At 38.1% G+C, this 13,338-nt stretch overlaps 3 protein-coding genes across 14 annotated transcripts in view; 2 read left to right on the forward strand and 1 right to left on the reverse strand.

The window, feature by feature from the left end:
- The first annotated feature begins 3,195 nt into the window (after positions 1 to 3,195).
- Positions 3,196 to 5,727, forward strand: LOC107272417 (elongation factor Tu, mitochondrial). Its single transcript, XM_015749566.2, has 6 exons — positions 3,196 to 3,311; positions 3,536 to 3,588; positions 3,699 to 3,864; positions 3,953 to 4,260; positions 4,329 to 4,990; positions 5,068 to 5,727. Exons 1-6 carry the CDS (start codon positions 3,275 to 3,277, stop codon positions 5,252 to 5,254), a joined length of 1,413 nt encoding a protein of 470 aa, XP_015605052.1. The 5' UTR covers positions 3,196 to 3,274; the 3' UTR covers positions 5,255 to 5,727.
- Positions 5,728 to 6,286: 559 nt separating this feature from the next.
- On the reverse strand, positions 6,287 to 8,479 carry LOC107272428 (GTP-binding nuclear protein Ran). 2 transcript variants are annotated; one of them, XM_015749595.2, is made up of 3 exons: positions 8,326 to 8,479; positions 7,129 to 7,610; positions 6,287 to 6,938 (listed from the first exon to the last, which is right to left on the reverse strand). In XM_015749595.2, the coding sequence occupies exons 2-3, from the start codon at positions 7,558 to 7,560 to the stop codon at positions 6,723 to 6,725; spliced, it is 648 nt and encodes a 215-aa protein (XP_015605081.1). In that variant the 5' UTR covers positions 7,561 to 7,610; positions 8,326 to 8,479; the 3' UTR covers positions 6,287 to 6,722. The 2 variants fall into 2 exon arrangements, with proteins under 2 accessions (XP_015605081.1, XP_015605080.1); XM_015749594.2 differs by lacking the exon at positions 8,326 to 8,479 and adding an exon at positions 7,967 to 8,312.
- A 640-nt stretch (positions 8,480 to 9,119) lies between these two features.
- LOC107272422 (syntaxin-1A) overlaps positions 9,120 to 13,338 on the forward strand; it is a 42,545-nt gene continuing 38,326 nt past the window's right edge. For 3 of the 11 annotated variants that reach the window (XM_015749578.2, XM_015749579.2, XM_015749582.2), the window contains exons 1-2: positions 9,146 to 9,444; positions 11,409 to 11,495. In XM_015749578.2, the coding sequence (XP_015605064.1) occupies positions 9,412 to 9,444; positions 11,409 to 11,495 (120 nt within the window). In that variant the 5' untranslated portion in view covers positions 9,146 to 9,411. Of the gene's footprint in view, positions 9,445 to 11,408; positions 11,496 to 13,338 lie in introns of all 11 variants that reach the window. The other 8 variants (XM_025089855.1, XM_015749584.2, XM_015749577.2 and 5 more) reach the window with 7 other exon arrangements.

Raw genomic sequence — 13,338 nt, forward strand, 5'->3', positions numbered from 1 at the left:
AATACGGTGGCAACGGCAATGCTGCGCATTAACGTCCCGTAGACGGTACACTAGGTATATATTTTTCGTTTCATTCCGGAATGTCCGTAAACCGTTTGAATCGTACCACTTTATACTGTAACATCCGGAAACCGGCTGATTTGCGTTCTGGACGAATCTAGTTCTTAGTTGTTGTAAATTGAAGAACAACGGCTTTGCGATGTTTCTGTCTATTTATATGTATACTGCCATATCGTCATTTGTGGGTTATTAAAGGGTATAAATCAAAGCCGCCATCTTGTCATCGGCACGTCATAGCTTAGACGAAGAGGAAGTCCGTTGCGAGAATGGAATATCAATATAAATACAGGAAAGCACAAGAATGCAAGTACGCAATTATTTTTAATTCTCGTAACTGTATATTAATACGTTATTTTATGATAATGTCATTTATTCTTATTAATTACTCGTAGCTTTATCATTGAATTTTATTAACGTTCAGATTTGTAATACTTTTTTTTTATTAGATAAACCCCAAAGTATCGCACTCTTACGAGGAACTGATCGACATTCCAGAATGTTTCTCAAAAACCGTTATGTTATCAAGCGTAAATATTATAACGCGTGCCAGCCGCCGGAATGACTCGCGGTTGAAGATGAGTTTACGAGGCACTCGTAAGTCAAGACATAGCGTGTCGTTATTTATTTTTTTTAATATCTTTTCTGCCATGTCCTAATCAATCGTTCTTATGCACGACAAATTACTCTGCCTTCGGCATTGAAAATCTTACATACTAGGCTAGAGTTGCAGTAGTCATTTTACAGGAATCCTTAAGCGTCTGTCGGTATTCGTCGATATTATTCACGATGCGGATCGGTAGGCGCAGAAAGTGACGTTCGAAAAGGTGGTGCTTCCATAACGCTACATTATTGTGCCAACGACCGAACAGAATTTATACCCTGTAATAAAATATTTGTTATCTCGAGTGCTTGCATTCCGCCACTCCATGCTGTTATGGAAGTTTACATCTCATACAGATACGGGAAGTGGAATTACAGGACAAAAATATATTTCTAGTTTTATTTTTTTTCTCTATTTCTATGCCACGACCATTTTCTTTGTCCTCATTTTCTCTTTAACCTTTTCACTCGTGACCCCCATCCACCCCTTGGCACTCTTTTTATTATATCTATACCGTATTTCGTAAACACATGTACATACGTATAAGGAGTTCGAGGAATGAAGAATGACGAAATCTTTATTCTTCATTCTTCAGAAAACATTCTTCAACGGGCCCTTCTTTACTTCTAGCACGACGAAAACTTGGATTAGCCATTAAGCGTCAACGGAGGGAATTGCTACATAACAGGAGATACATGTGACAAAGGGAATAATGGTCATCTCGATAAGTGATTTAACGGATCAGTCAACAGCAATTCATCCAGCAGCCGGCGAATATTTTGAAAAACAATAATCAAGTATAACAACAAAGTAACAATGATAAATGCGGTAGTAATAATTGTATTTATAGGTAATGAAGATGACGTCTGCAATGTTTTTTTTTATTCTAGCACGTAATGACTGTCAAAATAATGAAGTCACAACAAATGGAACAAAACTGTAACGGCTAATCGGGGCGTTTACCTTGTTCCGGAAAATCTACCAAGAATGACAGACATCGCGGTCGGGATTAACGGTTCATTCGGAACAGTCTCGGATGTCGGTAATAGAAGAACCGACGCGGAACTCAAAGTGCTGCCCTGTATACTCTCGTCGCGAACTGTGCACTAAGGTAATTGCTCAGCCTTGGTTTGCCATTATTGTGGAACATGAAAGCACGATTAAACAGTTGAGTTCAGCAAAATAGTACCGCTAGTGACATCCTAGAGACGGATAGATATAGATCATGAAGATGAAAAGAAAGAAAGAAGAGGTCAAATGTCAGCACTTCCTAACGAAGCACGAAGCATTGAAATATGATAGAAATAAATTTTCCCCAGATTAAATTCCATGTTTTCCAATTGCTTAAGTAAATACGTGAGTTGTGTTTGTTTAATATTTAAAAGAAATTTATTTCAATCTTTCAATGCACTTTATGAGCTGTAGACCTCGAGGCGGATCAGGGGTTGATGCGAATATTCGAATAATGGGGCTGGTCCTGCGTTAGACTTTATAATAGATGCTTGCTGAATATATTACAGTCTATCATCGTTCAACGTCTTCATAATGCACATATATCCGGTGCTGTTGAACTTTGCCCTGTCGTCTTTCAGAAGATGATTGTATGGATGCGACAGTCTACGTGCTTCTTTTACTATTATTATTATTATTGTCAAGATGGTCGCCTATCTTCTTCGACACTTGGTATACACGTTTGCATAATAAGGCTTTTCTATTTTCCGGAGTCTTCAGCGCTTTCGATATCTTCTCTCATTTATCTACTTCAGCTCCGGCCTGCACGCTTGGATATATTATTATACAAGGGTTATCTGCGTTCTATAGAATAATGACGATAATGTTGCGCCTTCTCGCCATCATCATTAAACCACAGTGGCTAATTACCCTCGTGTTATTAACATTATTATGCATTTAAATTTAATACAGCGTAAATTTTTTTCCACGCTCAACTTAATTGTACGGCACTGCAGGGTCCTTATTTCTCTAGTTATCTTGTAAGTATGGTATATACTGTTGAATATCGATACTGCCAATCGCAGCGCATGCAGTTTTGCAAATAGTACAAAATACTGTTATAGCTACTAGTTTCCTGTAAATATATTATACTTTAATTGCAAGTCGTATATACATCATATGTAACATACAAGGTATTTCCTTAAATTCATTTGCTATAATATGTAGAAGATAGTGCGGAAGAATGAAGTTCTATGAATATCTTGTATGAATAGTATATGTATAATTGTAATATCGTCATAGAATTATATGCAAGTATTATATATTACCGTTACAAAATATGTTTAGTTAAGTTTAATTTGAACCAAACCGGAAACCCGATTCTATTCAATTGAGAGCATGAAAATGTCGTTCTGTGTTTGTATATTTTTAGTATTACAAGGAATATGTGTATATGCGCAATGTAGCATTGTAGAATCAAATGTTATCAATGAACCTGCAATATTTTTGTTTATAAATCGATAATCCAAACTATTCTATCCGAGTATATTCAATTAAAATTGCCTACAGTATTCTTATGTAACATATACTAATGCATTTGCAATTGTTGGCCAGCGCCTTCTGTGGGTTCTTTCTAGAACTTATCTTTATTGGTTAGAAATCATGGCACTGGTTTCTGCTAGAGCTATTTTCAGTCCCGGTAAGCATTGTTAATGAAATGATTCTTAAAGATTTTATAATTTGAGTGCTTGGAATTTATTAGTTAAACCGTATTCGTTGTGCGATTCAAGGGAACATACTTCTCTTAATTGTTTTAAAGATGATGCTTAGGGAAGCCGCGTGGGGGGTGGGGGAATACACAGGGAATGAAGCAATTATACGAATATTTGTAAAAGTTTGTTCTAAAATCATTATTTGTTACAGTAATTCGGCAGACTGTTAAACAAATTGTTTTCACCCGGCATCTTGCTAAATATGTAAGTAAACTTCATGTACAGTGGTTAATCAGAGTACAGAGTACACTGATTACCGGGGTTTTTCTATCACGTTTCCTTTTGAATCGTTCATTGAATTTTTATCCTTCTAGCAATGTCGAAATCATTTGACTAGTCGATTGTTATTACCAACCGTCACTGCACAGAGATTGTATTCGGAAAAGAAAGTTTTCCAACGAGATAAGCCTCACTGTAATGTGGGAACCATTGGCCATGTTGATCATGGAAAAACAACTCTTACAGCAGCCATCACAAAAGGTATTTTTCTCCCTTTAAATGCAGTTTAAATTGTATTTCTTTACATACTTCATAATACATTATCCAATATTCTTTTATTATTGCATAGTATTATCGGAGAAGGCTTTAGCAAAAGCAAAGGGTTATGCTGAAATTGACAATGCGCCAGAAGAAAAAGCTCGAGGAATTACTATCAATGTAGCCCATGTTGAATATCAAACTGATACACGTCACTATGGTCATACGGATTGTCCTGGTCATGCCGATTACATTAAAAACATGATCACTGGTGCAGCACAAATGGATGGTGCTATACTTGTAGTCGCTGCCACAGATGGTGCTATGCCACAGACGAGAGAGCATTTACTTCTTGCAAAACAAATTGGCATTGAACATATTGTTGTTTACATCAATAAGGTATTGTTGAATAATCACAATCCTATAATCCTGGAGTATAAATATGAAACATGTACATTTATTCTAAGGTCGATGCTGCGGATGCTGAAATGGTTGAACTAGTAGAGATGGAAATTCGTGAACTAATGACAGAGATGGGTTATGATGGGGATAATATTAAAATTGTCAAAGGCAGCGCCTTGTGCGCCCTGGAAGGCAAAAATCCAGAAATTGGAAGCAATTCCATCCTCGAGTTGTTGGATGCTGTAGACACAGCTGTTCCGAATCCCGTTCGCGAGTTGGACAAACCTTTCCTGCTTCCAGTAGAGAATGTATACTCCATTCCTGGAAGAGGGACTGTAGTAACTGGAAGACTTGAAAGAGGGACCATAAAGAAGGGGATGGAATGCGAATTCCTAGGTTACAACAAAACATTGAAGAGTACTGTAACTGGCATTGAGATGTTCCATCAGATTCTAGAAGAGGCCCATGCTGGTGACCAACTTGGCGCACTCATTAGGAGTTTAAAACGAGACGATATTAAGCGTGGAATGATAATGTGTAAACCAGGAAGCATGAAAGCCAATGACAATATCGAGTCGCAGGCATACATCCTAAGCCATGCAGAAGGTGGCAGGAAAAAGCCTTTATCAAACTACATGCAGCTTCAGATGTTCAGTAAAACTTGGGACTGCGCAACACAGGTTATCATCCCTGGAAAGGACTTGGCTATGCCAGGAGAAGATGCCACGTAGGATCATATACTTATTTCAATTGACTTTCACTGGATTATAAAACAAATCAAATATTTATCCATATATATTGCAGATTACAGCTTAAACTCTTCCGACCTATGGTGTGCGAGAAAGGTCAACGATTCACTCTACGTGATGGAAACATTACCTTGGGCACTGGTGTCATCACCAATATCCTTAAGCCTCTTACTGAAAAAGAAAAGATAGAAATTCTCGAAGGTAAGAAGGCCTTAGAAAAGGCAAAGAAGGCTCAGAAATAAGTGTGTGGCGAACGCTAAGGACTACACCACGGTATTAGTTATCTAGTGATAATTCGTTGAAGATTTAAACCAGATGATGCTTGTGCTACGCGAAATAAAACAAATAAATTGAATATAGTTGACGCGTGGGGATTGTGGAATTTTTTATGTGCAACATTCATGTACATATATGTATGGAATTTTCACTTCGAATCATAATATCAGTGCCGTACCATATGCAATTTACGTGTAGCATAAAGCTGTGTTTGGATTAAATAACAAACTTTTCGCCAATTGATGCATTTCCCTTCAGTTACAAGATCTCGTATTAGAATTCGATCAAAGGAAGGAACAGTTTCCAGTAAAAAACGTAACGAAATAGAATTAATACTGTAATGCGTTAATTTTTTCGTTCAAAACATAAAGGTGTAAAAGATGGCAATTGTATCTTTATAAAAATCTAAATAATCATGAATAAACATTCTTCATCTAAATAATGTTTGAAAAATTGTACCACGGCATTTAAAGTATATTTGAAAATATGTAGTATACTATTTTACATTATATACTACCAGAAATGAAGTTATATACGTAGAATACAAAGCATACTTCACGTATTATTATTATAATGACAATTTTATACTTTATGTAAACAATTTTTTTATTTGAGCATAACCATTTTAAAAGCAAAACAATTTGCCAGTCAATATTTTTGTCCATTCATAAACCTATTTTAATATCCGCCGTGTAATTCATGTATTAGTCAACAATAATTATTGTTAACATTTTCTTTAAGTGATTACTCTGAAAACTTGCTTCTGACTACTTTAGTAATAAACCTAATCGATAAAGGATTTCTTTAAATTTACTCCTAATGTTTTCATTTTCATTGTTTTCCTGTACAATTGTCAGAGTAATGTAGTAGTATGGAATTTTGAACTTCCAATATGATGAATTAAAGAATTTGCAATTATCGAAGGAGCACTTTGAGGATAATACTACTGCATTTTAATAGAATTTCTCAATAGGTGTAAAAAAAATAAGCTTTTGATATAGTGTTGTTCATTGATGTTTTATTAAATTCAGAAATCAGCGGTACAATCTGCTCCTGTCCAGCAGACCGATCGGACTTGATATCCGCAAAATTACCAGGAATCGATTTTATACATTTCATTGGATGCACCTGCATTTTATCTCAACCACAATGCTCCAGGAACTTGTTCGTGCGTCGAGGTTTTAACACGGTTCCGGGAGGCCAACATTGTCTCATAAATATTGAGTGCGCGATTCGCATAAAGTTTCTGGAGCAGTGAACTTCTTGCCGATTGCAACGAAACAATGGTTATACGTAAAAAAAATAAGGGGAGGACGGGAAAGGGAAACGCTGGTTTTATAATTTAAGTCGAACGAATTATACAGTTACCTTCGCTTATAAAAATAGTAAATAACGCGTTTGCTTCGGTAAGACCCCGTACGCATAAGAAATGATCTAAAGGTCCTCATCATCCTCTGGCAACGCCGTATCTTGGGCCTCCTTGAGGTCCTTTTCAATCTGTTGTTGCCACATGGGATCCATGGTTACTTCTGGGGGTAGAAGAGCAGGCATCGCCACGAATTCGAGATTGGGGTCTCCGATGAGCTTGCGCGCCAACCACAGGAAAGGTTTCTCAAAGTTGTAGTTACTCTTTGCACTGATGTCATAATACTATAAAGCAAAAAGCAGAGGTATTGGTAAAAAGAGAAAAAAGGTTATAATAAGAAAAAGTATGCCCTGAATATATTCAGATTAGAGGGACAGTGTTATGTCTTCACTTGATATAAGATTGCTGATTCATCATATTTTAGGTAACTGTTATATGAGGTGTACCAAAGTTAACTGAACGCATAAGTTATACCTGAAGATTCTTCTTCCTGTGAAAGACGATGCTCTTGGCCTTGACTTTCCTATCTTTAATGTCAACCTTGTTGCCACAGAGTACAATAGGTATATTTTCACAGACTCTGACTAAGTCTCTATGCCAGTTTGGAACATTTTTATACGTCACTCGAGACGTAACATCGAACATAATAACAGCACACTGTCCTTGAATGTAATAGCCATCTCGAAGTCCACCAAATTTCTCCTGACCAGCTGTGTCCCACACATTGAACCTTATAGGTCCTCGATTCGTGTGAAAGATCAATGGATGTACTTCGACACCCAAAGTGGCAACATATTTCTTCTCAAACTCTCCAGTCAAGTGACGTTTGACGAAGGTAGTCTTGCCAGTACCACCATCCCCAACCAGGACACACTTGAAGGTGGGCATGTCAGGATCCTGTGCCATTTTTACTGTTTGATGGTTCACCGCAATAAAGCAAATTTGTGGATTCGAGTCTGAAAAAATCATATATATATATAAATATATTATAATCGACCAAGAACAGTAAATGTGAGAAGTGACTTCTAGAGTCCATATGAAGTCCGTAGTCTTCAAAATACCGGCTTACGTCACATAACCCAACTAAAAGATGTATAACGTACAGATAAACTTTACTAAAAAATTGCCACGTGATCAAAATAGTAGAAAAGTATAATGTACAGGAAGAAATTCGAACGAGAGTTTACAGTATTGAAAGGACGCTGCTCCTTTCTTCGCGAAGGACGTACAGACGCTTTCTCGAAGTTACTGGAAAACTGTGGCGCCCAATCACGCGCCGCTTGCGTGATTAATATTTCGGAATTTTGAATACCTTAGTAAGAATAGACGGGAGTCTTTGAAAATCAGCACAAGTACAAAATATAAGAAGAACTAAAAAGCTTCGTTGATAAAGGGCACGGGCAGCCGGTTGTCCTAGGTCCCGCGCACCGTACCACGCCGTGATACAGAAATCTTCAAGTTTCACGAAGAATGGCGCCCTTCTCGCCCTTCTCGTGTAAGCTAGGAATTTCGTACAAAATTCCAAGAGCAATTAAACGATAGCACAGAAGATACAGTGAATATTTCGTACGGACTGATGTTAATTCACGCGAAACTATGCAAATTAAATAGTGCGAGAACAAAATTTCCCGGGGTGTCGCGATGGACGTGAAAATGGGCAATAAAACTTACCGTGCCGCACAGTCGGTATGGCTCACAATGGCGTTCGTCCAAGCTGGCGAGTAGAGACTCGCTTCCTCCTCATTCGTCAAATCTTGTACGACTTTAATTAGGCGAAATAAATGTCGCGATCAATATGAAAAAATGAAAATTTAATTTTACCGACTCTTTATTTGCAAAATAAATGACAAACGTACGTTTTTTATCCAAAAAGTTAAGTCGCTCAGCGACATCTATCGTTTTTGGGGTCAGGGCCGGCTTAACGTGGTGACTTTTACTGCAGATGCACGTGGCAGTAAAGTGGTTGCGGCGGCAACCTTTAAATTCTGACCTCATAGTGGACTTAACAAGGTTATTTAGAATAATTAATATACGTGAAGAGAGCGTTTAATATACTTTTCAGGTATTTTAAAGTCAACCCGTTATAAATTACATTAAAATATTCTTTAATCTCATTCTATTATTCTGCAATATTTAGAAATTCTCTGCATAGACAAAAATTACATAAATTTAACGCAATGTTATTTCCTAACATAACTCCCGATGATAAAGTAAGCCACAAAGCCTTAAACAACAATTACTTTTAAAAAATTAGACAAATTAAAGAGCATCATGAATAGAAATAGCTCATTGTCCAAATAAGGAAAATTTCAAAAAAATATACAAAGATGGCGTTGTGACTGTAACCTTTCGAAATTCCATCCACGCAAGACAATTCGTCATAATAAAACACCGAACATACATTAACAAAAGAAATCTTACGAATGGATAAAAAATAAGTGAATAATAAACATTTTTAATAAAAATTAATAGACTCCTAATTAATCGAGCTCTCAAGGTCTGCAAGAGGGCGCAGTATTCGAGAATTCGTTACTGGCGAGTGTTGACGTCACGACGCCTGCGCCATCGTGCGGACGGCACTGCAGAAGCAGGCGAGTTCGCGAGTGTATCGATTTTACGATCGTGTCTCGCGGTTAGTGCGTCCGTTTCCTTAGTTTTTAGTGGCCGTGCTCGTCGTACATGGATAAAACCGTGAATGGGATTATTTACTGAGTGTTCCTCTCCGTACACCTGCTGATTTGCAACTCGTAATTCACCATGACCAAGGATAGATTAGCAGCCCTCGTCGCAGTGAGTTTTTCACGTTCACCCATCCATCGGTCCGTCCGTCGCGACGACTTTACGTCCCATTCCGTTCCGTTCCTCTAACGACTACTATGTAACGTGTTGCATGAACAATCGTGCATACTGATAAGTCTTTTAACGAAACGAATGAAATCTCATGACTGCCAATCAACTTTCAATTTGTAAATTAAAAAAAAAGGCGTTTCCGGCTATGTTACTGCTGACAAACAGACGACAGGCCGGTCGCCCTGCCAGATGACAGGTGTTCGCGGGTTAGTCATCGCGTCACCGTTCCTTTTTAGCCAGTGACTGCTTCTCTGTGCTTCGCTCCCTGTCATTGAAAGATGGCCCCACCCCATTTTTTCAAAAAGAAATGCAATCATTCGACTTCAATGATCTCGCGTGGCTGTCTGACCTCTTCAACGAGATACTTCTTCGTTTGGACCCGTGTCGAACAACGGCTTACTGACTCCCATTGATGAACCTTATGACGTTACTGACTTTCTTTGAACCGTACCTTTATCTTTCATTTTATGAAACAAAGTCATCAAATTATTCACCTTTGTCCCACGAACAGGATGTACGTGGTTATTTGAACATGAATCAGATAATTTTCTAAATCATTTTAGTAAACACTGTTGCAGTTAATATTTAATGTAGAGTTAAAAAAGTACTAATATCTCTTGCTTATAAGTTTGACTTGTTTGACGTTAGATAAGAAAAGAGACTCATCCTGTAGCATATGTGTCATATAGAAAATGATACCTAATACCATAGAAAATATTGAATCGACTGTTACTTTGGGTCGAGGTCAAAGGTCAACTAATTAATTACAAGACATTCGCGATAGAGAAGGAGCAATTACCAAAATAATCTCATTGATTGTTGATTATCATAGCCGTTTTATCTGTTAGTCATCTAATGATATCAGTATATAGGAAATATTTTTGTGTGTACTATGGGCGACCTCTCAATCGTGTATTCAAAGCTCTGTCCGATTAAATGCCTAAATCGGTATGCTATATAATTGGCTTTCCTTCCATCTTTCCATTCTACATTTTTCGAATTCCACGAGCAGCCAATAAGAATTACCGTTCGTCCTATAACACGATATTATTTTTATCGCCCAAGAATTCCTATCGCAAATACCGGAAGAAGACCATTGGTCCAAGGTATTTTCGGTTGAACGTTTTTATAACAGTTTTCAATGCAATAATAACAAGAAGAATAACTCTATTGCAAATATCGTAATACCGTTTGTAATTTTGAAATTCTGATCCCTGTGCAATGACAGAAATAGATGGGGTTACCGCCGACACCAGAAATCTGAATAAAATTCATAAATCGTAGAATCGATGATACCGTTCTTTTTTTTTTTAAACACACTTTTTCTCCCATCACCAACGTGAAGGTTTCTGCATCCGCCATTAATATTAAACTGTGTAAACGCGATGCTTTTTGCTCCCGACAATTCTACGCTTTATTCATAGTGTCGTATCTCTTTTTTTTCCTCTACATATTTCCGTGTTATCAGACAGGAATTCAGTATGTAACTTTTTGGTTTAAAAATCGTCCGACTTGTCCGAGACGGGTTAGCTCTTATCAGAGAACAATAATGAAAGGAAAAGGCGCATTAGAAAAGAATAAAACAAAAGGGCAAAAATTCATAGTCTAAGGGGCGGTATTTTTAAGATGCATAATTGAACCTAATTAACCAGTTGAAAGGTCGTCATAGCCAGTGGCTTACGTGACCCTTGACTTCGGACTACGAGATAGTAATTTAGTCAAAGAGCTTTTCTGCTATCAATAGCGCTCTTGAATGACGTAAGAGTATCTTTTTTTCTCGTATAACAATTTTTCTTAACACAATTCGCTTGTAACGCGATTACAGTCAAATTAGCGAGAGATAACGAAATAATTGTTTGATTGACATTTAATAATTGACATTATTTTCTTCTCTTGTTTCAAAGGCTCAGTCTGACGATGACGATGTGCCGGACGAGGTGTCCGTCAACGTGGGCCCACCTGATGATTTCATGACGGAGTTCTTCGCGGAGGTGAGTGATTGCGTCATCGCGCTTACGCAACTATGCTTTTTGATACTGTTTACGTTTACACGTAATACTATCTTGTCGTTTTATTTGACTTTTAACGAATTATTTATGCAGATTACAGAAAATTGGTTAAAAGCTTTGACTTTTTTTTTGGTAATCAAACTCTTTATTCAGCCTCTCAAAGTACAAGGGTTTCTTTTGTTCCTTGACCTTCGAATTGGGTGCCTATTCTACATACGAACGAGCCTTTACGTTTTCACTAGGCTCGCTGTGTACTGATATTCTTATAAATCGAATTCATTATCAAGCGAACTTGCGGTTGGCACGATGAAAGAATATCCGGTGTCGTGCAGCCAGGATGAGACTGCTCGAGTAATTTACTGTCATTGCGAATGATTACTCATGATTATATATAAAAAAATGTGATATATATAAAATTGCCATAAAGTTCGATTTTTACAGCTACGACCTTTGTGGTGAAAATTGTGATTAAAAAAAAAATCTTTTCACAACCCATTAGTCTGCTCGCTGTCAGATTACTTTTGCATCTTGTAAGAACACGAGTATCGTAATACTTGACAATGGCTTAAAGAGCTTTCTTATCTCTGTCAAGAGCTTGATACGTAACAGCTGTTCCTCCGTGAGCAGAAATTCTTGTAAATTCGTAGAAAATAAATTCAAAGGAACCTCACGTATAACCTAGTTACAGTTTTCCAGGTTTTAATAAAAAGTATCAGTGACGTCATGACGAGGTCGTCACAAAGCAACGATGACGTCGTAACGGCCCGTTTAAAAAATGTCAAAATTTTTTCCGTGAAAATATATATACATTTTTTTTTTTTTTTCGTTCTTTTCATTCAGTATCTTCCTCCAACTTCAAAAGGCACTGTCCTGCTCTCAAGGCAGCACGTCGCTTTCACCTTTCCCACCTGCACCATAACGATGCGGCGTTATCGATTTCATTTAATTCCTTCATTCGAGAGACATACATACGACGAGTCTTCGTAAATTCAAGGCTTCACCAGTGTTAGTCGTAGAGCCTGGTGGATTTGCCGATTCGTAATTTTTTTTTGCAGCGTCCAATTATTCGTCAATCATAACAGCGAAAAATCTAACTTCACGAGACCCACGTACGTAGCAGGGCAGGTCGGGGAAAATTTCGCGTACGTAACGGGATGGCCCCGTACGAGCACATGTGGCATCTAACAACCAACTGGCAACGTGCCATGTCTTTTTACTATTCAGCCATGATGTTACTTTACGTTAATGGGTTACGTTAACGTTTACGCCTCCTTCTCTCTCTCTCTCTCTCTCACACTTTTACATGTACAAATGGTCGCGTTTTCATGCTATCTCGGCCGAATTTGATAAGAGACGACCTAACCAGCGACTCATGACCGGCTACAATAACCTTGTCGGTTTACGGAAAGGCTGCTTTTCATCGAGCGACACGGACCTCGAGGCCTTTGCTTGCTTGTTGGCTGGCCTACCAGCCACCGACTCTACTTGCCACTCGACGCGGCTGCGCCTCGCCGCCTGACGCGACTTTCCGATATTGATACGAGATACCGATACAACGTCGGAAACTCCAGACCCCCTGACGCTCTTATGTTCAAAGGTTATGCTCGTATGCCATATCTATTGGCCGACGCGATATCAGATCTCGTGAGGTCACTGGAATCTCTCGATGAACCACCACGTAAATGATTTTAACGGGTTGCGGTAGCTGCCAGTAGAAACGGACCGAGCGCGGTCAGACGCAGTGCCTACTGGGCTGGACGTTGGATTGGAATATTCGTGGCTGGATGAATTAATGTTTTTTTTTTTTTTTTTTTTTTTTTTTTTG

The sequence above is a fragment of the Cephus cinctus genome, unplaced genomic scaffold, assembly GCF_000341935.2.
Source record: "Cephus cinctus unplaced genomic scaffold, Ccin1 Ccin1_scaffold1184, whole genome shotgun sequence".
In the NCBI taxonomy this organism is placed as follows: Eukaryota; Metazoa; Arthropoda; class Insecta; order Hymenoptera; family Cephidae; genus Cephus; species Cephus cinctus.

Coding starts and splice junctions, on each gene's coding strand:
- LOC107272417 (XM_015749566.2), top strand. CDS start 3,275: ATGGCACTGGTTTCTGCTAGAGCTATTTTCAGTCCCG. Junction 3,589..3,698: donor CCCGGCATCTTGCTAAATAT/GTAAGTAAACTT, acceptor TTATCCTTCTAG/CAATGTCGAAATCATTTGAC. Junction 4,991..5,067: donor ATGCCAGGAGAAGATGCCAC/GTAGGATCATAT, acceptor TATATATTGCAG/ATTACAGCTTAAACTCTTCC.
- LOC107272428 (XM_015749595.2), bottom strand. CDS start 7,560: ATGGCACAGGATCCTGACATGCCCACCTTCAAGTGTGTCCTGGTTGGG. Junction 6,939..7,128: donor ACAGGAAGAAGAATCTTCAG/GTATAACTTATG, acceptor TTTGCTTTATAG/TATTATGACATCAGTGCAAA.